This window comes from Brachycentrus maculatus, unplaced genomic scaffold (genome assembly GCF_059751285.1).
Source record: "Brachycentrus maculatus isolate JH-2025_06_01 unplaced genomic scaffold, ASM5975128v1 h1tg000572l, whole genome shotgun sequence".
Lineage (NCBI taxonomy): Eukaryota > Metazoa > Arthropoda > Insecta > Trichoptera > Brachycentridae > Brachycentrus > Brachycentrus maculatus.
In genome coordinates, this window is record NW_028281312.1 from 56,108 (window position 1) to 82,784 (window position 26,677).

A 26,677-nucleotide genomic window follows, 5' to 3' on the forward strand; every position below is an offset into this window, starting at 1 on the left:
GATACAAAATAAATGTATTTCATGACTTACAACTGTTTTCTTTGTGACATTTTAAAGACTAAATGATGTTTTGAATATTGAAAGCATTAACTTTGTGGATCATATTGATATATTATTTTGAGAAATAAGATATAAATTATCCGGAGCATTGGTCTGTGTGTTCCCAATAGTTACCTAAGACAGCGTCGGCATAGATTGTTTCACATTCCTATACAAAGAACCAACCTGCCGATGGTTATGCCTGTAGGAAGAGCTACCGCTATGTTGAACAATATCACATTGGGTATTTATCTGTTCCATGTGTCCGAAGGAGTTTTCCAAAGCGGGATTCTTCTACACATTTGACAAGAGTATTCTATCTTACTTTTTAATTTGTTTATTTAATGTATACGCCTTAAATGTTAGTTCGTAATGTATATATTAATAATTGCATAAATTGAATTGAATTGAATTGAAAAAACCCAAAAGAGGGCAACAGGTTGTTGCCGAAACTAGTTGGTTGTTGATAAAAATGTGAGTGGATAAAAAAATAAAGTCTTTTTATTTCTCAAAATAATATACTAAATGATGACTTAACTCTTGATGAAATAAAGCCCACAAACGATTTGTAAGTAAATTGTATTGTAGTGAAATATATAGCCCTTATAAAAAAGCAGTGAATTTGTGGTTGTGAATATCATACATACCGCTTGTACCCATGAACTATAGGTTAGGTGTATAATTATGTCATTTTATATATTGAATGATATACCAAAAATTAAATACAATATGTTTAGTTTACTGTTATACCAAATCTCCAAAGAATAAAGTTCTTTAAGGAAGTACTCACAAACACACAATTCAGTAAGCGATCGGCTGGGCGAGAAGCCAGACGTGTTTCTGCGCATAATTTTTTTTGAAGATATTTATGGGAATTGTTTTTTATAAAAATTCATTCATTCAAACCCTTATCCGCACCCCAATGGTGCATAGGGCACTGCATTATATAAACAGTGTTATCTTGATCATTAACAGATGAAGGAAAGGTGATCAGCCCTCCGCTTCAGGTACCAAGCCAGGGTAATATTGAATAAATATTAGGGTGAAAAAATCACTTATATTTATTTGACCCCCCCTGAGAATCGAACCTGGGACCTCCAGAATGGTAGCCGAGCGTGCTGACCATTAGACTAAGGAGGCGAACAAATTTTTGAGATATTTGGTCTGTGTTATCAACTGATTGTTATCAACAAATATAAACAAACAAAAAATATATATAAAATAAATTATGCCTAGTTTTCAGGCGTATAAGACGCTATCTACATCGAATTTTCAAAATGAACTGAACTCCTAAAACGCTAGCGACTTAATTTTGACAAAGCATAAAGTTTTTAAACGATTTGATACATTATTTTATTGTGTTTTTGAATTTATAATACTAGTTTGGAATTTCAGATAAAACTGTTAATTAAATAAAAAATACTTCACTTTACTTTATTTTTACTTTGTTTTTCATTTATCCTTTGTTTTCAAACTCCGCCCCTTGACTAACCCCCTATTTTATCGTGTTTTTTAATTTATAATACTAGTTTGGAATTTCAGATAAAACCGTTAATTAATAAAAATAAAATACGTTGAAAAAAATCTTCTAAGCTCTCTCCTGTAAAGTAACAGATTTGCAGATAGAGTACTTTACGTAGGGGCCGTCGAGATATTGGAACGAATTATGCTCATCATAAGAGGTTCCACTGTATTTTAATTTTTTTTTCAATACCTAAACGGTGTTTTAAGCATAAAATTTAATTACGTTGCGAGCAATCAAATATCCCACCTTAAAGAATTTATTCTGACTTTATTCTTTGGAAAGATTGATTCGGGAATGTGTGATATGTTGTGTTAGCTACGTTAATATTACATACGTAAAAGTGTACACACAAGTGCTGTCAGTGTCCTCAATATGTGACATATATATTCACTGGAATGTGTCCTTAAATCTAGAAAACCACAGTTGAAGAAAATAAATCATACCAAAGAAATTGTAGATATAAAGGCATTTGTAACAAAGAGCATGGTCAAAATGTCACATTTGGGGAGGTAATTGTCAAAAATGGTGATAATGGTAAAAATGGTCAGCATTATTATTTTTAGAAAATGAAGGAAATGTAAATAAATTAGAAATTATACAAGGTAAAGCGTTGAGAATAGGTCTCAATATAATTAGCTAGATATAATAATATAGAAAAATGAGAGAAGAACTCAACTGGTTATCTATAAAAAAGAGACTTAAATTTAATATGCTGATCTTGTACATATTTTTTTTAAGGATAAATTACAAAAATATTTTAAGTATAAAATAGTTTTGAACAAAAATTGTCATAAACATATTACTAGAAATATGGATAAAATAAGACTGCCATTGTTGATAAAAACCGAGTCGCAAAATTGTTTAATGTATAAGGGTTTGAAAATGTATGATGAGATGCCTGAATGTAAGAAGAATGAAAAGAGTCTGAAAGAATTTAAAAATAAATGTTTTGTTTACAGTAAAGAGATGTAAATATATATAGATTATGTAAATTAAGGTAAAACCTGAATGTTTTTTCTCCATTTGAAAAATATTTAGTTTGTTAAAAAAAAATTACACAATACCTTTTCTTCAAAATGCAAAAACAACACTTTCTGCCCTGTAGCGGGTAAATATTAAGTTAAAAATATGCCTCTTTTGCTGGGATAAAGTACATTTTCTGGACTTTCCGAAAACATGCACAACTGAAAATTGACGAATTTTGATATATGACGATGTTGAAAGGAGTGAGCAATATGTATTTTGTACACCATATGAAAATGTGATTTCAAAACGGGAAAAATGTGAATATTCCTAAATTTTGCGTTTATTGACCATAGTTGAGGGTGAAATGTATCAGTTTTGTAATGTAAGCTCTGGTAAGTATCTAAAAACGAGAAAATAAATACATCGCAAGTAGCCGCCATAGCTAGCATAGCGGCACGACTACCCACAAAGACGACTTGCTATTCTCTGTTGTGTCCAGTTTAATAAATAAAATAATAAAACCCTCATCCGCACCCCAATGGTGCATAGGGCACTGTGTCATATAAACGCAGTGTTATCTTGATCGTTTACACATGAAGGAAAGGTGATCAGCCCTCCGCTTCAGGTACCAGTCCATGGTAATATTGAATAAATATTACAGTGAAAAAATCACTTATATTTATTTTACCCCCCTTGGGAATCGAACCCGAGACCTCCAGAACGGTAGCCGAGCGTGCTGACCATTACACTACGGAGGCGGACGTCCAGTTTAGACCCATAAATTTTTTAATTAATGTTATACTTAGTAAATACCACTATTTCTTAAAATCTACTGTGACACGTGTTTCCATGCATTCCGCATCATTTTCAAACACCGCATGTGAAACTAATTCTAAATTTTAGAATTGAGTCCTTGGGACGTTGAAGGTTGAAAAGGCCCATCAAGATAACCCATGAGAAATAAATAATACTATGAATTGGCGGGAAAAATGTAAAATATATCTATCTGTTTTCACAGTAAAAATTAACTTTTTTTTTTGCTAATAAGATTACTCTCTACAGTTATATGTATTAGTAATTTTTTGGTCAATGTATGATATTGTAAAAAAATAAAATAAAATGTTAAAAAGCTCATCCCTAAGATTTAGTAAGTTAAACAATACAAAGTGGGTAAAGAAAACTGATATAGAAAAATATATATGTACATATGAACCCGTGTTTTTTAAATTAGCCTCCCCAGCTATCAGTTCTTTGCTGAAAATCTCATACCTAACCTCAAATAATACAGAGTATGTTTATGATCAAAATCCATAGAAATCGTCAAAATCTAGATGGGAATCGTATAATTGTGAAGTTGGTTATTTTGTGCATTGTGGTAATTTACCATAGATAAAAATATTTTTTGAGGTTAGGTACTGGATCTACAGCTAAAGGCTTGAAAATATGAATTTTTCTATGCTCGTTACCAATGCCATACAATACTTATATATAATACATATTAATACATGGATATAAAATAATATATGAATAAATGAAGATAAGAAATAGAATATTTAAAAAATAATATTAAATATAAACATTTTTATCCCTGTCATAATGAGTTATCATTTGTTTATATACATATTCGAAGCACATTAACACAGAAACATTGTGATTTTCCATTTCAAACATAAAAAATAACTTTGGTTATAAATTCACTACACAACTCCTTGCAAAATAAGAAGTTACGACCAGGGCTTTTTTATCATGTAATGGTGGAGACTGACCGGAGCATTTCGTCGTAACGTAAATAATAATAATAAAATTGGATAACTTATATAGCGCCATTTTCGTAAAAAAATACCTAACGTCGTAACATGGCTCGCGGCGAGCATCAGCGAGCATCCAAAACTATGGATGTACTGACTATACGAATACTCGCATCGTTACGTGTTACGTTACGACCAAATGACTACGGTCTTCACCTTAATGCGGTAGAACGGCGTTCCGGCACCTTTTTTGAGTTTTTTTTCTTCAAAATCAATTAAGGTAGGGACTGACCGAAGCATTTTGCCGTAAATTAATTAATGTCGTAACAGCGCTCCGACTATGGATGGAGCACTCGGCTCGCTGTACTGACTATACGAATGCTCGCATCGTAACGTGTTACGTTACGACCAAATGGCTCCGATTAGTCCCCACTATTAGACAGTAACGTTAGCACTTACGTAATTACAATCTATATTTTTATAATTTGTCAAAATTCGTTGCTTTTATTTTATTTTTTTTATTTCATTACTTTTAATTGTTATAACCCTTTTTTTACAAACAAATTTCTATTCTTTATATCGTAGTCGTACAGGAGAAAGTGACTAACTAACAAAACGTAAAATGTTCAGGAGGGCAATTTAACTCACTTTTGCTTGGCAAAAAAATAAACATCAATGCAGCTAGCCATTTTTAACAAGTCAATATAATGTATCATACTTCCAAGTTTAAAATCGCTTTGGGATTTTTTCAGGGCAAAAGTAAGCTAGTAAGATATCAAATAGTCAATAATCATGTTTTTGTAAAAAAAAAAAAATGCACTTGGTCACTTTCTCCTGTATGACTACGATATATGTATTTAACCTGCACCTTTATTGTTTCTGTAAGCTTGTTGTGTTCTCATCTAATTGATGAAAAACATTCAAACAATTTGTATTGCACTGTATTTCATTTCTTGTAATATGTTTTTCATTGTTTGTGAACCATATATAAATAAAATTAAAAAAAAATCATAGGAAAATTTGCTTTGAATGATATTTGAATATAATTGAGTTCCGGACCTTTTTTGTTTAAAAAAAAAAGCCCTGGTTAAAACAAAGTTATATGAAGACATATAGTGATTTTATGACTAAGTTATTTTTCAGCTTGTACAAATCGCAGGTATCCTTGAAAAATAAATACGTATATATCATATTTGAACCTTTCAGTTCATTCATGCAAGAGTCCATGTATAGATCAAACAGCCACGGTGACATTACACATCCCTGTTTGACACCTATAGAGATGCCAAACCAAGATGTATATATTGATGGTCAGTTTACTTACAGTTCAAGGTTTTGTATGGTAGACTGCGCGCAGTTGTGGAGCACTCGGACGTGACAGTGTTTGTGGCACTGCATAAGGCAGTCTCGGCATTCGTATCCCTGCGGAGTTCAACAAGAGTCACGTATGTGTGTAATGACCTCAGGATCAGCCACAATTAATGTAAAAAAATTATCATTAATTTCTTTATATCGACGTGCCCTATGTATGAATATGTTGAAAAAATCTTCTAAGCTCTCTCCTGTAAAGTAACAGATTTGCAGAAAGAGTACTTTACGTAGGAGCCGTCGATATATTTGTTACAAATAAAACAAAATTAATAAAAGAATCGTACCTGCTTGCCAATCCGCCTGGCAATGTTTTTATTACATACTTGACACACTGCACCCCTGGAAAGAAATTTAGATACATTAGTAAATATTATTTAGGCGATTCAGTTGGCTAGACCATGTAGTCCGCAAGCCTCCCGAGAGCCGCTTGCAAGCTTGCCTCTTTTACAAGGCATCAGGTTCCCGACCACCGCTGACAATTCGTCGGCAGTTCTCGTCAGAACTTCGGGAAGCGGATATGACTTGGGGGGATGCAAGGGAGCTGGCGGCCGACAGAAAAGCCTGGACACAGTTTGAAGACTCCGTATGCTCCAGCGTTCTGCAAGCATTCTATTTGCTTACTTTAGGTAGAGCGCGAGAGACGCCTGCAAACATTGTACAGATGGGAATTGGGTGTTGCGGCTACTTGTGATTAGTATACTGAGGGTCGGGCGGCAGACTGCCAGAGTATAATTAGGGTCCTTTTCCATACTGTAGGTAGAGAACGGGAGACGCTAGCAAGCATTCAATTTGCTTAATTTAGGTGGAGCGCGAGAGACGCCTGCAAACATTGTACAGATGGAAATTGGGTGTTGCGGCTACTTGTGATTAGTATACTGAGGGTCGGGCGGCAGACTGCCAGAGTATAATTAGGGTCGGGGTTGATGAACAAAACCGCCCACAACGTGTTAAGAATTATATTTAATTTGATCGATGTTGAATTTATCAAGAATTGAATGTTCTACGTCTCATAAAACATGGCGAGCGCTTTACCCGGGGAGGTGCTTGGCCACGAAGGTGTGGTCGGCGAAGATGTGCAGCTTGGTGCCCTTGCGCCGCCAGCGGGAGCGCTGCGCGATGGCCAGCGGCACGAGGAAGTGCCTCCGCACCCCGTTGTCCGACGTCTCCAGCACCAGCGTGGACGCCTCGTGCAGGTACGTGCGCGTCGACGCGCCCGACACCGCCGACATCTCGCTTATGCTGGACCTGGAATGGAGAGTATAGTCATGGTAGGACCGACACCATCACAATCTTCTTAAGGTGGAGACTGACCAGCAGTGTTGCCATATCGCTCACTCCTTTCAAGAACTTCATATATCAAAATACTTGATTTTTAAGGAGATCGTTTTTAAAGTTTAAAAATATAACACAATGTATTAAAAATAAATATCAAGCCACTTATTGACCTTTCTACTGTGCAACAGATTTTTTTAGGTAAAACCTGAAGGTTTTTTCATTTGAAAAATATTTAATATATTTAAAAAATAATTAAACAATACCTTTTCTTCAAAATGCAAAAACAACATTTTCTGCCCTGTAGCGGGTAAATATTAAGTTAAAAATATGCCTCTTTTGCTGGGATATAATACATTTTCTGGGCATTCCGAAAACATGCACAACTTTTGACGATTTTTGATTAATGATGTTCTTGAAAGGAGTGAGCGATATATACAGATTTATCTGTATTGATACAGATTTTAGGCTGCCATTACAGATGAGAGATTTCACTCTTAGGTAGTACTTTTAGTTTTATGTATACAGATTTTTGGAATTGGACATAGTATATGATAAAACAGAAGAATGAAAATATGTATAGATTCAAGTATGATTAACCTTTTCCACTCTGACCTTTTTTTCTCATAACTGATCAGCTACTCTGATCAAAAAAAATGCGACGTTTTTCTACCATTTAAATAAATATTTTGGTTCTCTAATTTTGGGACACTCTGTCTGGCAATTCGTATGACCATGTTAATTAAGATTAACTGTATTTACCTGAAATATTTGTTGGTAGAATATACTTGGGTGATAGAGAAATCAGTGATTAAAGTTATACCTGCTGTGGGCCAGACATTGTGGCCCACGGAGCTGCCTACTAGAATCATACGGGCCAGAATGTCTGGTCTACAGAGTTAACATTTGATAATAAGTACTGAAACGTTGGAAGGATTATTACTACCAAAACAGCTACAATGATCCATGCTACAAACTAAAAAAAAAAGGATTTGATTTCTAAAATAAATAAAAATGTGTATACATATAACCCAAAATATAAAATAAATTTTATATTTTGGGTTATTGATTCTATACAGATTTCTAGACTGTTTGATTCAGATTTTTTGGTTTGGCATATGGCAACACTGCTGACCAGAGTTTTGTCATTAACGTAACATGTGATTATGTGAACTTACCGCAAAGAACTGTGAGGTGTGCAGTAAGAAAAAAAAAAACATATAAAGTGTGTATTAGTGCTGAGAAGAAGAAGAAAAATTATATTAAACATTATAAATAATATAAAACCCTTATCCGCACCCCAATGATGCATAGGGCACTGCTTCATATAAACGCAGTGTTATCTTGATCATTGCTTACATGAAGGCAAGGCGATCACTCTTGTGCTTCAGGAACCAGTCCAGGGTAATATTAAATAAATATTACTAATATTTATTTTCAACCCCCCTGGGAATCGAACCCGGGACCTCCAGCACGGTAGCTAAACACGCTGACCATTACACCACAGAGGCGGATAAAATTCGAGAGGCGGATTGTATTTTGTATATTAACTCTATCCACGCGGCTCGCATAACCGTATGTGTTATTACAAAACATTCCCCACACGCGGCTGACATAAGCGTTTGTGTTTTCACTTAGGTCCAAGTTTCATGGTGTGGAACTTTGGATAAAATAATACGTCAATCTTTGGCCTTATGACATCTGTTGAAATATCTGACTAATAATTTGTAACATCACAAGGATAAATAAAAGAACAGATCCCTGATTTTTCTTGCGGTCGGTAATTAGTTCGCGCCATAATCATGCCCTATATCTGTCTCACTCTCGACGCTACGCATCGCCAGTGGGTAAGAGTGACACACGATGCGTGCTTTGATTTATTTATGTTACGATCTTATTTGTTTATATTACGATATATTTCAAGAATAATGCGACACACGTGTATTATAGAGTACCAAAAAGGCACAATGAATCCCATTGAACGTTTTTGTTTAGGAAAATAAATCGTTTCTTAACTAAATACATGATAAAAGTAATCATTTTAAAAACAGCGAAATACCGCCGCGTAAGGGCGTCTCTCAGGAACAAAGTTGACGCGGTTAAAAGGTTAAAAGTATCCTTTACTTTGGGGTATGGTAATATTTCTCATCTTAATATTAAAAAAATATTATTCCATTCATTCCTCTTCTAGATAAATGAGTGATTTAGAAATAAAGCTGTGGATGTCTAAATATTGTGTTGTACAAAAGTTCGGTTTGCCGTTACCTTCTGGAGGTTCTGGACTCATCTCCCGACTGCGCCGGGGAGTTGGTGGACGAGGGGCCGGAGTGATAGTTCCTGGACGGAGAGGGAACATTCAGAGAGTTGTCTGAAAGAAAGAGACAAACCATAACTATTCACAGACATTACACAATAGGCGTATTCATGAACCAATCAATAATGGTAAGGACACATTCATGAGGCTGATTTTTATATGCAAATACAGCACTTAACCCTTTTGCATTTTTATTATTTTTATTTATTGATTTGGCGTTTAATTTGTAGAACTTTATTTTCATATTATTTTTTGACATCTCATCAAAGATGAAGAAGAATATGGAAGTCTGGGCATTTACGGGGCTGACGACCGTCATAGGCTGGTTTAAGTGATCACTTTACACACGTTGTAACATTCACCAATTCTACCCATTATTGACAACCACACTACTCAAATTCTTGGAAGTTCTATATATATGAACCAATTTAGAAACCTTGTTCTTGAATCACTAGAACTTCACTAGAGACATCTATTGGTGAGATGTAAAGAAAATGAAATGTTAATGTTACACGTGTGTAAAGTGATCACTTAAACCAGCCTATGACGGTCGTAAGCCCCATAAATGCCCAGACTTCCATATTCTTCTTCATCTTTCATGAGATGTCAAAAAAAAAAAAAATAATAATAATAATAATAAATAATAGTTATTTTTTTATTTTTCATTATTTATTTAAACTTCATGTACAGAAAATAAATAAGTACATTGGCGGGCTAAAAAGCAGTATCTTCCAACCAACCAAAAACAGACTAGTGATATTGGTCTAAACGCTAGATAACCATATATAGCTGTTTGCAATCAGAGGTTAGATAGTACTTGAACATTAAAAAAAACATAAGTTTCGGTTTTTAAACCCTTACCCGCACCCCAGTGGTGCATAGGGCACTGCGTCATATAAACAAAGTGTTATCTTCATCGTTTACAAATGAAGGAAAGGTGATCAGCCCTCCGCTTCAGGTGCTAGTCCAGGATAATATGGAATAAATATTACAGTGACTAAAACTAAGATGACTCAGCCTTCAACCCTTTCCTTATATCACCATTGGGACATCTACCAAACATGGTTTTGTCGCACTGCGAGATCGCATTCCAACTGCATCCAGTCTACTTTCATCCTTATTTTGCCAACTCCATGCTTCACTCTCAAACCATCTCAACACACCTTCCTTAGTTTGCTGGATAGTGCTCATCTCAGCCTTGCACCTTTTCCTTATATCACCATTGGAACATCTACCATACATGGTCTTGCCGCACTGAGAGATGGCATCCCGACTGCATCCAGTCTACTCTCATCCTTCCCAAACCATCCCAACCCACCTTCCTTAGTTTGCTGGATAGTGCTCATCTCAGCCTTGCACCTTTTCCTTATATCACCATTGGAACATCTACCATACATGGTCTTGCCGCACTGAGAGATGGCATCCCGACTGCATCCAGTCTACTCTCATCCTTCCCAAACCATCCCAACCCACCTTCCTTAGTTTGCTGGATAGTGCTCATCTCAGCCTTGCACCTTTTCCTTATATCACCATTGGAACATCTACCATACATGGTCTTGCCGCACTGAGAGATGGCATCCCGACTGCATCCAGTCTACTCTCATCCTTCCCAAACCATCCCAACCCACCTTCCTTAGTTTGCTGGATAGTGCTCATCTCAGCCTTGCACCTTTTCCTTATATCACCATTGGAACATCTACCATACATGGTCTTGCCGCACTGAGAGATGGCATCCCGACTGCATCCAGTCTACTCTCGTCCTTCCCAAACCATCCCAAGCCGCCTTCCTTAGTTTGCTGGATAGTGCTCATCTCAGCCTTGCACCCTTTCCTTATATCACCATTGGAACATCTACCATACATGGTCTTGCCGCACTGAGAGATGGCATCCCGACTGCATCCAGTCTACTCTCGTCCTTCCCAAACCATCCCAAGCCGCCTTCCTTAGTTTGCTGGATAGTGCTCATCTCAGCCTTGCACCCTTTCCTTATATCACCATTGGAACATCTACCATACATGGTCTTACCGCACTGAGAGATGGCATCCCGACTGCATCCAGTCTACTCTCGTCCTTCCCAAACCATCCCAAGCCGCCTTCCTTAGTTTGCTGGATAGTGCTCATCTCAGCCTTGCACCCTTTTCTTATATCACCATTGGAACATCTACCAAACATGGTTTTGTCGCACTGCGAGATGGCATTCCAACTGCATCCAGTCTACTTTCATCCTTATTTTGCCAACTCCATGCTTCACTCTCAAACATGTTTATTCACTACCAAGTATGAGTAAGGACTTTTTTTTAAAACGAGAATTGCATTTATTATTTACCTCGCTTATTATGTACAAGGTTTATAGATCATTTAGTGGGTTTTTGTTTCTTCTAGATAATTAAATATGTTTTTATTTGAATCTGTGTTGGGAACAGGAGGGATATCTAGTGCGGGCCAATCGGGAAGTTTATAAGGACTAGAATTCTTATTCTTATACTGACCTGTCAAATGGTTTCTGTCGGCGCTGATGCTTCTTCCGTTGGGCCTGTCTTCCTCGCTATCCGGAATATCCACAGACCTCGCACGAGTCCTTGATCTGCCCAATCTGGGAACAACCAAAATCCGGAGTTAACAAGCACAGTTTACCTGAGTTACCGGGATCACTTTAATTAGGATGCACCTTAACACACTTTAGCCAGGTATTTTTTACGAGTGGGGACCGCTGACAACGGGATTTGATAATTACGTAGATATAGTTAAGAACCAATATCTGTACCCGACGGATTCTCCAGTTCTTTGGACACGTTGCGCGTGGCAACGAGGATAGCCTGGAACGACTAGTTGTGATCGGTAGCCTGGAGGGGAAGAGAGGGAGAGGAAGATCCCCCACACGATGGACCGATCAAATTAAGGCAGCAGCAGGAACCTCAGTGGTTGGAGCGCTACGTGCAGCGCAGTCAAGGGATAACTGGAGAAGAGTCATTGCTTCTGCAAGGGTCAAAACCCTCAGCAATGAGGATTAAGACGGAGAAGAAGAAGTTAAGAACTTGACAAAGAGATTGGTATATAATATTTATATAAAAACATCGGATAATTCCTTCTTTTCTGCCTTTGAAATGAGGCCGGCGCAGAAGGTAAAAATACCCTTCCCATTCTTAAGTATCAATCCACCCAACGGGTAGAAATATCTTCCCGTCTGAAGTGTCTTAACTGGGATGTTTCAAAGATTCAAACCTACTTTGTACATAGATATATGTTAGACTTCTATCTGTATATTTGATCTTGTGGCTCTATGAATGATATTAAATTGTTCATGTACATATCGCTCACTCCTTTCAAGAACGTCATAAATCAATAAACTTGATTTTTCAGGAGAACGTTTTTAAAGTTTAAAAATATATTACAATTTATCAAAAATAAATATCAAGCCACTTATTGAACTTTTTACTGTGCAACAGATCTTTTAAGGTAAAACCTGAAGGTTTTTTCTCCATCAAATATTTTTTTATTATATTTAAAAAAATTATTAAACAATACCTTTTCTTCAAAATGCAAAAACAACACTTTCTGCCCTGTAGCGGGTAAATATTAAGTTAAAAATATGCCTCTTTTGCTGGGATATAGTACATGTTTTGGGCATTCCGAAAACATACACAACTGAAAATTGACGAATTTTGATTTATGACGTTTTTGAAAGGAGTAGCGATATGTCATGGCGCAAGCATTCATTTAAACAAAATTTCGATTGATTATCGAATATAAATATACAAATTATTTTATAAAAGGGATTAATAATCATTTAGATTATGGTACACATAGAAAAATAGATATGAAAAGATACATTTCATCTAAAAAAATAAATTAAATCATACTTATTTCAATATATTGTATATTGGTTACAATTTGATAGAACGGGTGTCCCTTTGAGACATCAGTAACTGAATCATGAGACAAAATATACTTTTTAAAAAGAGACGAAAAATTGTACCTTCGTTTGATTGTCCCGAAGAAATCCCGTTTCTTCTTCTGACGGGGAACTCGCTCCGGAGGTTGGCCATTAGTTTCCGGAATAATATTTGGTCGAAGATCTCCCGGCTGGAAATGTATAACAAACGGTTTACAAAGTTATACCAAAATCTTTATTGTCACATTTTTTAAACTAGGAACAAGGCATAAATAATATCTGATGCGCGATAATAATAATATAGATATGTCGCTCACTCCTTTTAACAACGTCATAAATCAAAAAATGTGATTTTTCAGGAGAACGTTTTTAAAGTATTAAAAATATAATACAATTTATTAAAAATAAATATCAAGCCACTTATTGAACTTTTTACTGTGCTACAGATCTTTTAAGGTTAAACCTGAAGGTTTTTTCTGCATTTGAAAAATATTTAGTATATTTAAAAAAATTATTAAACAAAACCGTATCTTCAAAATGCAAAAACAACACTTTCTGCCCTGTAGCGGGTAAATATTAAGTTAAAAATATGCCGCTTTTGCTAGGATATAGTACATTTTCTGGGCATTTGGGAAACATGCACAACTGAAAATTGACAATTTTTGATATTTGACGTTGTATAAAGAGTGAGCGATATGTCCATTAAAAACGAGCTGATTAAAAATAGACTCATTACTCATATAAAATATATTCTTTATATTCCAATTCATACAAAATATATTCTTTTTTCCTACCTGTCCATCTTTCCCGTCGAATTCATCCATTCCGTTCCCAATGTCTTCCGTCAAAATATTTTTACTTATATCAACCGTGACCTTCTTGTCTGAACTCTTCAAAGGAGTCGATGTGGTCATTCCGACATCCTCCGTTTTACCTATTTTCTCCTCAATCACCTCCCCGTTTCCTTTCCCGTCATCCTTCTCCTGAGATTCACCTTCCTTTTCGATATTTCTCGATTCCACTTCGATAAATTCCCCGGTTTCTGTCAGTTCAACCTTGATTTTTTTCAATTAAAACAGAAACAGCCAATGTTTCCAAGTCAGGATATCGATTTCCATAGACAAACGCATCAGTTTGACATTCGACAATTCCATAGATAAATCAATGAATAAAACGTTGCCAGGTGATTTATTCCATGTAAATAAGGAATTATATTGAATTCCATAGACGATTGCATCAGTAAGATATTGCAATGTGATTTTTCCACGAGGGCGACGTTGATTTATGCGTTAATTCCATTTTTACGCATGCAGCATTAGGAAAAAAAATAAAACAACACTGTTAGTTAACGCAAAGCACAAAATTATAAATATTAAAACAGATACATTTTCAGGATAAGATCTTACCTTTGTTGTTTTAGGAGTCTTTAAAATCCAGGGTTAATTAATACATGAAATACAAAACAAACGATTAGTTTATACAAAACAAAACAGAAAAACATAATAAAATCAATTAAAGAAAAAAATATGTTTGAATGAATTATTATTTCCATGCCATGACAGTCCTAGCTACTGATAATACTATTACTACTACTTCAGGGGTACTTAAAGAGGATGGAACTTCTAATTCACTGTCTTGACACACTCCTAACTTCCTCTGCATCCATACATCTATCATACGTTCTCTCCATTCATGAACTTTCATTCAAATTCCAGGTTCTGTTCACATGCCCAAACCATCTCAACACACCTTTCTTAACTTGATGGATAATGCTTATCTTAGCCTTGCATTCTTTCCTTATATCACCTTCTTCCTGGCTCCATCCCAACTTATCATCTTTATATACTGTTAGGGTCAGCTCTCCTTGTCCTCAGGTTATAGGTGCTTCTAATATATACAACGTCACCTAGGTCATGCCTATGAATCATGTTATCTTTCTGCAGCATCCAAGAATTTTTAAGTCTTCCTCTAGATGGCTTTCAAAGAAAATTCATGACGATCGCCTGGTTTACAATGTGATCAGGTTCTCTGCGTCGTATGTGCCCATACCATTGCAATTGCCTTTCCTCAACCTTACTATTGATGCCTGTTACAGCCAGGCTTCCACGAATGCATGAACTCTTCATTTTATCTCTAAGGGACACTCCAGCTGATCATCTAAGCATTCACATTTTATTCTATCCTTATGACATCATTCGAACATATATCTTATAATAATAAGGAATAAAGGAAAAAACGTTTAATTTTTTCAATAACTGTCGGGAAAGGAAAAAACAGAATACATTGTAAGTTTCTTAATTACAAAGCAAAATATAACTGATTTAATAGTAGAAATACCTATTGTATACTATGGATAATGAGTGTAGACTTATTATCGAACATCTATCATATATCCTTTTGCCGGACATTTCGCTCACTCTTTTCAACAATAGATTTATATTATCCACTGACACTTCGTGATGGAATTGCATTTTTAATTTATTATTAGATTAAAAGATTAGATATTAGATTCAACAACTTCATATATCAAAAAACTTGATTTTTCAGGGGATTGTTTTTAAATATTATTTTTTGACATGTCATCAAAGATGAAGAAGAATATGGAATATATATATTTAAAGTTTAAAAATATAATAAAATGTTATAAAAATAAATATCGAGCCACTTATTTAACTTTTTACTGTGCAACAGATCTTTTAAGGTAAAACCTGAGTGTATTTTCTCCATTTGAAAAATATTTACTATATTTAAAAAGATAATTAAACAATATTTTTTATTCAAAATGCAAAAAAGTGTAGGAATATAATATGTATTAAAAAAAAAATTTCAAGCCAATAATTGAACTTTTTACTGTGCAACAAATCTTTTTAGGTAAAACCTGAAGGTTTTTTCTCCATTTGAAAAATATTAAGGTATTTAAAAAAAAACATAAACAATACCTTTCCTTCAAAATGCAAACACACCACTTTCTGCCCTGTAGCGGGTAATATTGAGTTAAAAATATTACGCTTTTGCTGGGATTTAGTACATTTTTTGGGCATTCCGAAAATATGCACAGCTGATAATTGACGATTTTTGATATATTACGTTGTTGAAAGGAGTGAGCGATTTGTCTAATATAATTAATAAGGAATTATAAGTAATAAGGAATAACAGTCTAATCTTTTGAATAACTGTCGGGAAAGGGAAAAACAGAATGCATTGTAAGTAAAAGCAAAATATAACTGATTTAACAGTAGAAATACCCTTTGTACACTGTGGATGATGAGTGTAGACTTGTTGGCCTGTGTGTTTGGACTTCTCTCCAGCTCTCGAAGTGCCGACTGCGTCATCTGAGCATTGCCATTCATCGTCCCATCTGAAACACATCAGACAAACGATGAAACTCCAGCATAAAACATACCGCATACTAAGCACATAAAAATATTATTTATTGATTCGGCATTAACTTTGTGGAATGACATGATTATTTTATTAAAATTAAACACTTGAATAAACCACTTTAATGAGTTTTATTTATATATACGACTAGTTTCGAAAACGACGGATGTTTTCATCTTCTGGTACAAATTAAAACTAACGAACAAAAAATATATTTGGGTGTATACATAGGTTTTATTGTCCGCCTCCGTAGTGTAATGGTCAGCACGCTCGGCTACCGTTCTGGAGGTCCCGGGTTCGATTCCCAGGGGGGGTCAAAATAAATATAAGTGATTTTTTCACTGTAATATTTATTCAATATTACCCTGGACTGGTACCTGAAGCGGAGGGCTGATCACCTTTCTTTCATGTGTAAACGATCAAGATAACACTGCGTTTATATGACGCAGTGCCCTATGCACCATTGGGGTGCGGATAAGGGTTTTATTATTATTATTATTATTAATACGTGATGCGTTTCGTCGTCTTAGGACATTATCAAACACTTGAAGAAGAAACACGTCACGTATTAAGATATACATGATTAAATGTAGAATTCAATCCAACAAAAACCTTGTTTTATTTTGGATATATTACCCAACAATTCAATATGGAATTATACCAACTGTCTGCAGTTACAATAAATAAATTGTTTGCAAAGACAGAGTGGTGTGTTTTTCTGTTCTCTCTGCTTACCCTTGCGGAGAAGTGACTTGATGTTAAGTTAATTAGTTATTTTTTGTCATCTTTTGTAGACGATTAGCTATTTTGGACTTTATGATCAGTGTCATTAGTGTCTTTTTTCAATGTGGATGTGTTTTCCTAAACTGCATCTCTGGGCCTTATATTATTCTTCTCTTCTCTTTTCCCATGTTCGCTCCCTAGGTGGAGCATATGGCCAACACGAGACGTCTCCAAGTCACTCTGTCACGTGCCATCTCCTTAGCTTCTTCCCAGGTCAGTCCAGCATCCAAGTTTCGCTGAGTATAGTCGGTGAATGGGCATCAGTGGCCTTCCGGGGCGCCGGAATCCTCGCGGTTGGAAGATTTTGGAGTTTATATTATTACCTTGTTTAAACATGGTCCTCGTTGTGGTCAACGTCTGTCCAGTTGGCGACACTGTTTTGAGTGTTTCCTTCAGCTTGTACGGCCTTCCTTCCGTGAGAGGAATGTCCGCTCCCTCTATGAACAGGAACTAAAACAGAGAACAGTACGTTAACCATTTTACTAAAAAAAATAAAAAATATGTTGTTCATTAATTGATTCGGCAGTCACTTTGTGGTAATATCTATCCGGGCTATCCTCTTTGCCACGCGCAATGTGTCCAAAGAACTGAAGAATCCGTTGCGTACAGACACTGGCCAGAGTCAAGCCATCCAAGTGTAAGTCCTGAGGAATGGACTCAACTAATTAAAAATGCGCGTTACACACGTTTTTGCACGTTTAACCTCGGCTCGTAACGCATGTCTGTATTGAAACCTGTAGTGCATGTTAGTCTTTGGGTCGACCAAAAATCGCATGTGTTAGACATTTTGTGTAGTTTTGAGTGTGTAAATGGTGCTATGGTGGTGAAGGGTAGTATTGTTTGCATGCTGTGGTAGTGATTGTCCTGACGAAGAGACGGGTACGTCTTGAAACCGGTAAACAAAAAATCTCGGTGAGTGGTTATATACTAATTTTATTAACATTTTTGTAAAAATAAATAAAAAAAATTTTATTTAATGCTGCCCGGGTTCGAAAGTCCTAAGAAGGAACACCAAGCGACCTCACCTCGACTGTGAGGGTCCCCGTGACGGCGTCGTCCTGCAGCGGGCGCGCCTGCAGGCGGATGACCTGGCGCTGCGAGGGGCTGACCAGCAGCTCCTCGATGCCGACGATGCCCAGCCCGAGGAACCGCGGCTGCTGACCAGCTCCCTTGTCAAACACCTCCAGCAGGATCTCCGCCGTGTGCGGGGACAGCTCGCTGGAGACAAGAACACAGATTAACCCTTTGGACACCAAAATCCGATACATCCTCCTTTATATATTATATATTGCATGCCACATAACTTGCCCAAACTATGTTGAACAATATCACATTGGATATTGATCAGTTCCATGTGTCTGAATAAGTTTTCTGAAGCGGGATTCTTCTACATCTTAAAATCTTCTTTTTTTTTTTTTAAATGTATACATACGCCTTAAATATATTGTTTGTAATTTTTTTGAATAAATTGAAATTATTAAATAAACTCATTCATATAGTTGGAGGTCCTTACAATAGGAAGTGTTCGTCCCAGTGAGGGTCCCCGGTGTCCTTCTTCGAGCTCGTCTGGTTCCTCTGCGCCGGCTCGTCCATCTCCAGCACGCAGTACGGCGCCACGCACGCGCCCAACTGGGAGGCGCTCACCACCTTCACCAGGAGCCGCTTGTCACCTGACAGGAGCTGCTCGTTGCCGGAAGCCGACAGCAGGGGATTCTGTAAAAGCAGAGACAAGTTGCTGTATTGGCTGAGATGATAATGCAATATATAAAGTTGCTTTATAGATTGAGATACAGTAGATAATGTTGCTTTATTGACTGAGATAGAATAGATACAAAAATTGATAGATACATATCGCTAAGGTTTTATACTCCTTTCAACAACGTCATATATCAAAAATTGACAATTTTCAGTTGTGCATGTTTTCGGGATTCCCAGAAAATGTACTATATCCCAGCAAAAGCGGCATATTTTTAACTCAATATTTACCCGCTACAGGGCAGAAAGTGTTGTTTTCGCATTTTGAAGAAAAGGTATTGTTTAATTATTTTTTGAATATACTAAATATTTTTCAAATGGAGAAAAAAACCTTCAGGTTTTACCTAAAAAGATCTGTTGCACAGTAAAAAGTTCAATAAGTGGCTTGATATTTATTTTTAATACATTTTATTATATTCTTAAACATTAAAAACGATCTCCTGAAAAATAATTTTTTTGATTTATGACGTTGTTGAAAGGAGTGAGCGATATATGGTTTTGCCACCACGGAATGCAATCTCTCAGTAAACGATACATGGTTTTACTGAGAGATTGCATTCCGACTGCATTCATTCTACTTTCATCCTTTCATCATTGTACTAGTTGTAAGACTCGGCTTATCACCATTGGAACATCAACCACACATAGTTTACCCACAGTTCGCATCCAGTCTTCTTTATCCCACCACTACCCCCATTACCCCAGTGTCATCATTACCCAGTAGCGAGACTATTTACTAGTGTCGGGTTGTGGTTCCTTGGTTAGTATCATGGACTTTTAAGCCAGAGTCTCTCGGTTAGAACCCACTCCACCACAATTTGATAACTATTACTAATAATGAGCCGCTTAGGCTCACAGAAATAGTACAAAATTGAATTATTTTCGCAAATAATAAAAACAAAAATACTAAAAAAAAAACTAACTAACCATCACGCCGCTTCCCCGCAGGGGTAGGCAGAGAGAATCGAACGCCACACCACTCTGTCTTTGCAAACATTCTTTGCCTCTTCTACATTCATGCATCTCCTCATACATACCCGACGATTATTACGACTCCTGACCCGGCCGCTTTCAAGTATTTGACATACCTGATTGTGCCAAGTTTTCCTCGGGCGTCCTCTGCTTCTTTTTCCAACTACATTTGCCTCATAAATTTGTTTAACCGTTCTTTCTTCACTCATACGCTCCACATGTCCAAACCATCTCAACACACCTTTCTTAATTTTATCGATAATGCTTATCTCAGCCTTACATTCTTTCCTTATTTCATCATTCGAACATCTATCAAACATCGTTTTGCCACACATTCGTCTTAAATATTTCTCTTTTAAATTTAAATACCATGGAGTCGTAGTGCAGCGGCAGCATCCTGGACGGCGTCTCGGAGATCCTCTTCATCCGCGGGCAGGTGGGGTAGTGCTGCAGGCTGTACTGCACGAGGGTGCTCCGCAGGGCGGACACGACCAGCTCCGAGATGAGCTCCTGCAGCTGCTGCTCGTCCGTGTTGCTGCGCAGCGGCCCCACGGGCGCCAGCGCCACCTTCACGTCGGGCCACCCGTCGCAGCGGAGCTCCCCGTTCAGCTTCTCCGTCACGCACAGCACGTTCAGACGAGCTCTAAACCTGCAATACAATCATATCGTAGTCCCAATTAACAAAATTTTAGTTTCTTCTTTTAAACTTATAACTCGTATAGTATACTCGCTTATTTCTTGTGAGTATTTTTCATTTTCATTTTTAGATTTTTTGTTTTCTGTTTAATTTACGTTTACGTTTAAAAAAATTAACCCTTATCCGCACCCAATGGTGCATAGGGCACTGCGTCTTATAAACGCAGTGTTATCTTGATCGTTTACACATGAAGGAAAGGTGATCAGCCCTCCGCTTCAGGTACCAGTCCAGGGTAATATTGAATAAATATTACAGTGAAAAAATCACTTATATTTATTTTACCCCCCTTGGGAATCGAACCCGGGACCTCCAGAACGGTAGCCGAGCGTGCTGACCATTACACTACGGAGGCGGACAAAACGTTTACGTTTACGTATTGAAAAAATAAGATTTTCTTTGAAATAATTATACGGTTGTGAAAGGTTAGAAGTTATAAAAATATTTTTTCAATAAATATTCTTAAACAAATTTTAACATATCGTAGTCGTACAGGAGAAAGTGACCAACTGACAAAACGTAAAATTTTCAGGAGGGCCATTTAAGTCACTTTTGCTTGCCAACAAAATAAACATCAATGCAGTTAGTCATTTTTTATCAAGTCAATATATTATACTTCCAAGTTTTAAATCCTTTGGGATTTTTTTCAGGGCAATATTAATCTAGTAAGATATCAAACAGTCAATGTTCATGTTTTTGTAAAAAATGCACTTGGTCACTTTCTCCTGTATGACTACGATATTTTCTATGTAAAGTATTTATTTATTTTGTATATGAATTTGTTTATTTATTTAATATAGTTACATTTTTATATACAACATGATACAATTTCTAAACATTTATACATATGGCAAACTTATAGTATTAGATTCGCTGTGCCTCTCCAAAAAAGAGACTGAGCTCTTGTGCTTGGAGAGGGACACACAAGGTTTAATGTTTTATGTAATTAATGGTACAATAGTCTTTTTTTTCAAGATTTATATGTAATGGGCATTAATTTTTTTCTTGAGAATTTTTACATATTCTATTTTTTTAATTTCTTTAGGGAGTTTATTGAAATATTCAATTCTCAAATGTTTGAAGTTTTTTTGAAATTGTTTAGTTTTACATTTTGGAGTTGCAAAATCATTTAAGAATCTCGAAGATAATTTTTTTTAATATTATTTTTTGATATCCGTTATGATCCGAATCCTGGATTATAATCACACACATGAGAAACGCCAGAAAATACCATTTTCATTTTTATTATTAAGCTTATAATTTGACCAGATAATTTATTTACAACATTTTGAGTGTGTCCAAATACTTGTTCACAAAATCTGGATTATCTCCAATTACAGGAGTTATTTTCATATTATTTTTTGATATCTCATCAAAGATGAAGAAGAATATGGAAGTCTGGGCATTTACGGGGCTTACGACCGTCATAGGCTCATAGGATCTCACATACTAATATAAGAGTTTCTGCTTCATAAAAAGCTTCTTTACATCTCACCAATAGATGTCTCTAGTGAAGTTCTAGTGATTCATGAACAAGGTTTCTAAATTGGTTCATATATAAAGAATTTGAGTAGTGTGGTTGTCAATAATGGGTAGAATTAGTGAATGTTACACGTGTGTAAAGTGATCACTTAAACCAGCCTATGACGGTCGTAAGCCCCGTAAATGCCCAGACTTCCATATTCTTCTTCATCTTTGATGAGATATCAAAAAATAATATGAAAATAACTCCTGTAATTGGAGATAATCCAGATTTTGTGAACAAGTATTTGGACACACTCAAAATGTTGTAAATTTTTTTTTAAATTCAAATATTCGTCACCCTTTAGTAATTGAAAAATTGCAATACGTGAATACATATTTTTACGTGATGAGTTGGTTATTTAACGACAAGGTTGCTGGGCATCTAGCCATGAACTGTTGCACAACACATGGGTTTTGTGTGACAGTGATTTAAGGAGTTTTGTGTCACATTGTTTTATGTTACAGGGAACACAAAACAAGAGATACTTCCAGAACAAAATACAATAAGAACGTTACTGATAGTCTTGTGATTTTTCATATTAATTTATTAGCCAATAATAACACATCATGAGAATGATCCATTGCGTCATTGTTGCGCCAAATGAGCGATATATCGGATTTTGGTGATCAAAGAGCGCTTGTGCACGGATTTTTACCGTCCGGCAACTTTTTTTTTTTTTTTTTTAATAAAAGCGACTACGACAGATTAGCATGATCGAATTTACGCTTTATATATTATTTTTATTTTTTAACATGTGTTCGACCAATAGCCACTTATGGGATTGAGGCAAGAGCAGATACTTCCAGAACAAAATCTCGACTTGGAACCTTCGAGATGAAGACTCTCCGATCCATAACCGGAAACACATTGCGAGACCGAGTAAGAAATACCGACATCCGGAGCATGTGTAAGACGGAGGATATTGTGAGGTGGGGATGAGAACGAAGGCGATACTGGAAGGAACATATAAACAGAATGTCAGAAGACAGACTTCCACGTATCGCCCTGCAAGGCAACCCTGAAAGACGCAGACCCCCAGGCAGACCTCCGAAAAGATGGAAAGACAGCTGGGAGTCGACATCCCAAAGAGCAACATGCGGAGGCACAAACAGATCCCTAGGATCTACAAAAAGAAGATTAAGAAGAGTTAGATTTCTTACCTGTTAACGTTTACCCTGTAGTGGGCCACCTCCACTTTTTCCCCTTTCTGTCTGAAGGCCTTGAGCTGGAGAGCGGGCGTGGCTTCAAAGTCACAGGTGATTGTCTGGAAACAACAACGTCAAAATCCACACGTTTATAAATTGCATCATTTGAATTTTAACTTTTAAGAAACGTCTGAGACATTACTATTCATTACTAATCACTCATTTCACTCTCATAAATTAAAATTATTACACCTTGTTCCATATAAAGCCCAAATTATGAATTATCTTGAAAATTTAGAAATACAAAAAAACCTGAATTCTAATAATAATTTATTAAATAATATATTGTTTCAAAATTCTTCACCATTGCTTTCTATTTTTCCTTTGTTTTCAAACTCCGTCCCTTGACTAACCCCTATCCCTTACTTTCCCCTCTCCTTATTTATAGAACAATTTTATAATTTATATTTTAGTTATTATACAGACATGAATGATGGAAGTTTAACTTCTGAAACATGTAGTCTATAATAAAACTCAAGTGGTAAAAAACGAAGTGTTTTCTTTAATCATTACTATTTATCATTAGAATCCTAACTGTCCATTAAACCTCTTAATTACACTACATAGAATGAAAAATTCCGTATGCAATCTATAATACCCCGATGCACCTAAATATCTGGCTGAATATTATTTATACCTCTCAGATCATGGTCTATCACTTGGTTCTTCCCAAGAAAGGACACTTTCCATTCCTCGCCATAACACATCATTCTTCAGTAATTAATTCTCTGTCCAAGCGGCCAGACTATGGAATGAATTACCTCTCCGCGTAAACAAATGCACCTTCTCTAATAACTTTTAAGAAACGTCTGAGACATTACGATCTATCATTAGAATCCTAACTGTCCATCAAACCTCCTCCCTCTACCTCCTTCCCTAAACTCCCTTTTTCCTCTGCCTTCCTTATTATCATCAATTTGTAATTTATGTTTTTTTAAATGTTCAAGTACTGTCTACCCTCTGATTGCAAACAGCTGTATATGGTATCAAACGTTTTGACCAATATAACTTAATTTTGGATGGTTGGAAGATGCCAATGTACTTATTTATTTTCTGCAGGTGAAGTTTAAATAAATAAATATTGACAACATTTTGAGTGTGTCCAAATACTTGTTCACAAAATCTGGATTATCTCCAATTACAGAAGTTATTTTCATATTATTTTATAAATAATATGAAAATAACTTCTGAAAATGGAGATAATCCAGATTTTGTGAACAAGTATTTGGACACACTCAAAATGTTGTAAATAAATTATCTGGTCAAATTATAAGCTTAATAATAAAAATGAAAATGGTATTTTCTGGCGTTTCTCATGTGTGTGATTATAATCCAGGATTCGGATCTCACATACTAATATAAGAGTTTCTGCTTAATAAAAGGCTTCTTTACATCTCACCAATAGATGTCTCTAGTGAAGTTCTAGTGATTCATGAACAAGGTTTCTAAATTGGTTCATATATATAGAACTTCCAAGAATTTGATTAGTGTGGTTGTCAATAATGGGTAGAATTGGTGAATGTTACACGTTGATGTAAAGAAAATGAAATGTTAATGTTACACGTGTGTAAAGTGATCACTTAAACCAGCCTATGACGGTCGTAAGCCCCGTAAATGCCCAGACTTCCATATTCTTCTTCATCTTTGATGAGATGTCAAAAAATAAATAAATATTGTTTCTTGAATGTTTTCCGCAGATACTTTGTGGTACATTTTATAATATCTTTATAAAATTAATAGACTTTGTTATCACCACTTTTTTTATTAATATAGTTCAACCTACCGGTTTCAACAATACATTGTAATCATCAGGGTTTATTTAAAAAAAAAAAACATTAAAAATATTTTAATACTTTCACAAAAAAACTTACACACATTTTAGGATTTTTATGGAGTGTGTGGAAGTTTTTTTGTGAAAGTATTCAAATATTTTTAATGTTTTTTTTTTTAATGATGACAATGCATTGTTGAAACCGGTAGGTTGAATTATATTAATTAAAAAAGTGGTGAAAACAAAGCCTATTAATTTTTTAAAGATATAAATAAATATTGTATTACTGTATAACATGGATAGAGGAAATTCAATAGCTGTTAAGGCTGGAAGATCAAAAGCTTGCAACTAAATTTTCTTTCAACCCAGGTAACATTTAGCGTAATATTTTTTTTGCTTACAACACCGTTTTTGTATTGAATTAATAAGTTTTTCTTCAAAATAAATATATGGTTTTTAAAGGGAAGAGTTATTGAAAAGTAAAGAGTCGAAAAAATAATTTAAAAAAAAAATTATATATAGTGTATTCTAAAAAAAAAATTGTGCGCAAACAACACACACGTGTTTCTCGCGCAGCCGGTCGCGTAAGCGGACCAAAAATATTTGACAATTGTCTCGCCTTGTTATGGCATTTTCAAACGAATGTCTCATTCATTTGAAAATGTCATAACTAGGCGAAACAATTGCCACAACATTTTTTTTGTTTTTTAACAATAAAATACAATTTAGTAGACTAAAAAAATCAGTGTTTGATTTTGACATTTAATATATAAATTAAAATGAAGATCTACACACTTAGAGTGTCAGAAATGAAGACTCTAAGAAGCATATTTGGCAAAAGTCTACGAGATAGAATAAGGAACACCAGGATCAGGGAAATATGCGGGATGGAAGATGTCGTTAGGTGGGGAAGGCAACGAAGGAGAAAATGGTATGCACATGTGAGGAGAATGGAACCATCCAGACTCCCCCACATTGCCCTGCACTCCCAACCCCAAGGTAGACGACTCCCGGGCAGACCACCAAAGAGATGGATAGCTGGGAATCAACATCGCAAGAGGCTAATCCCTCTTAAAAACAGGCCACAAGCCCTACACCAAGAAGAAGAAGATGAAGAACTTCTACAAATTAAACGCCAAATGTATAAATAAATAAATAAAAATGGTTTAGTCTTCTTCATCTATGTTGAGATGTCATAATATAATGCAATATCTTTACCACTCGAGAGATTGAGGGTCATTATGCCTTGTGTGTCATTTTACAAAATACTGGTTTAAGTATATTATTATTTTATATACCACTATAGTTGGTAATTTGCAATTTGCAATAACACGGCTGTCGAAACTCAAAACGCAGTAAGGGACATTTTTTTGTAGTGCGTTTTTTTTGCATTTTTGCAAAAAGTAGATTCTACTTACACATTTCGCTCACTCCTTTCAAGAACGTCATAAATCAAAAAACCTG

At 35.7% G+C, this 26,677-nt stretch overlaps 1 protein-coding gene across 7 annotated transcripts in view; it reads right to left on the reverse strand.

Annotated features, from left to right (window-relative positions):
* Positions 1–26,677, reverse strand: part of LOC148301353 (uncharacterized) — a 91,200-nt gene that overhangs the window by 13,659 nt on the left and 50,864 nt on the right. For 5 of the 7 annotated variants that reach the window (XM_088273403.1, XM_088273404.1, XM_088273401.1 and 2 more), the window contains exons 4-17: positions 23,398–23,501; positions 20,388–20,667; positions 18,805–19,004; positions 18,317–18,509; positions 17,615–17,741; positions 16,373–16,485; positions 14,534–14,551; positions 13,922–14,182; positions 13,212–13,318; positions 11,725–11,828; positions 9,187–9,289; positions 6,682–6,894; positions 5,934–5,988; positions 5,603–5,700 (exon numbers count right to left, since the gene is read on the reverse strand). In XM_088273403.1, coding sequence (XP_088129529.1) covers positions 5,603–5,700; positions 5,934–5,988; positions 6,682–6,894; positions 9,187–9,289; positions 11,725–11,828; positions 13,212–13,318; positions 13,922–14,182; positions 14,534–14,551; positions 16,373–16,485; positions 17,615–17,741; positions 18,317–18,509; positions 18,805–19,004; positions 20,388–20,667; positions 23,398–23,501 — 1,976 coding nt within the window. The remainder of the gene's footprint in view (positions 1–5,602; positions 5,701–5,933; positions 5,989–6,681; positions 6,895–9,186; positions 9,290–11,724; positions 11,829–13,211; positions 13,319–13,921; positions 14,183–14,533; positions 14,552–16,372; positions 16,486–17,614; positions 17,742–18,316; positions 18,510–18,804; positions 19,005–20,387; positions 20,668–23,397; positions 23,502–26,677) is intronic. The other 2 variants (XM_088273406.1, XM_088273405.1) reach the window with 1 other exon arrangement.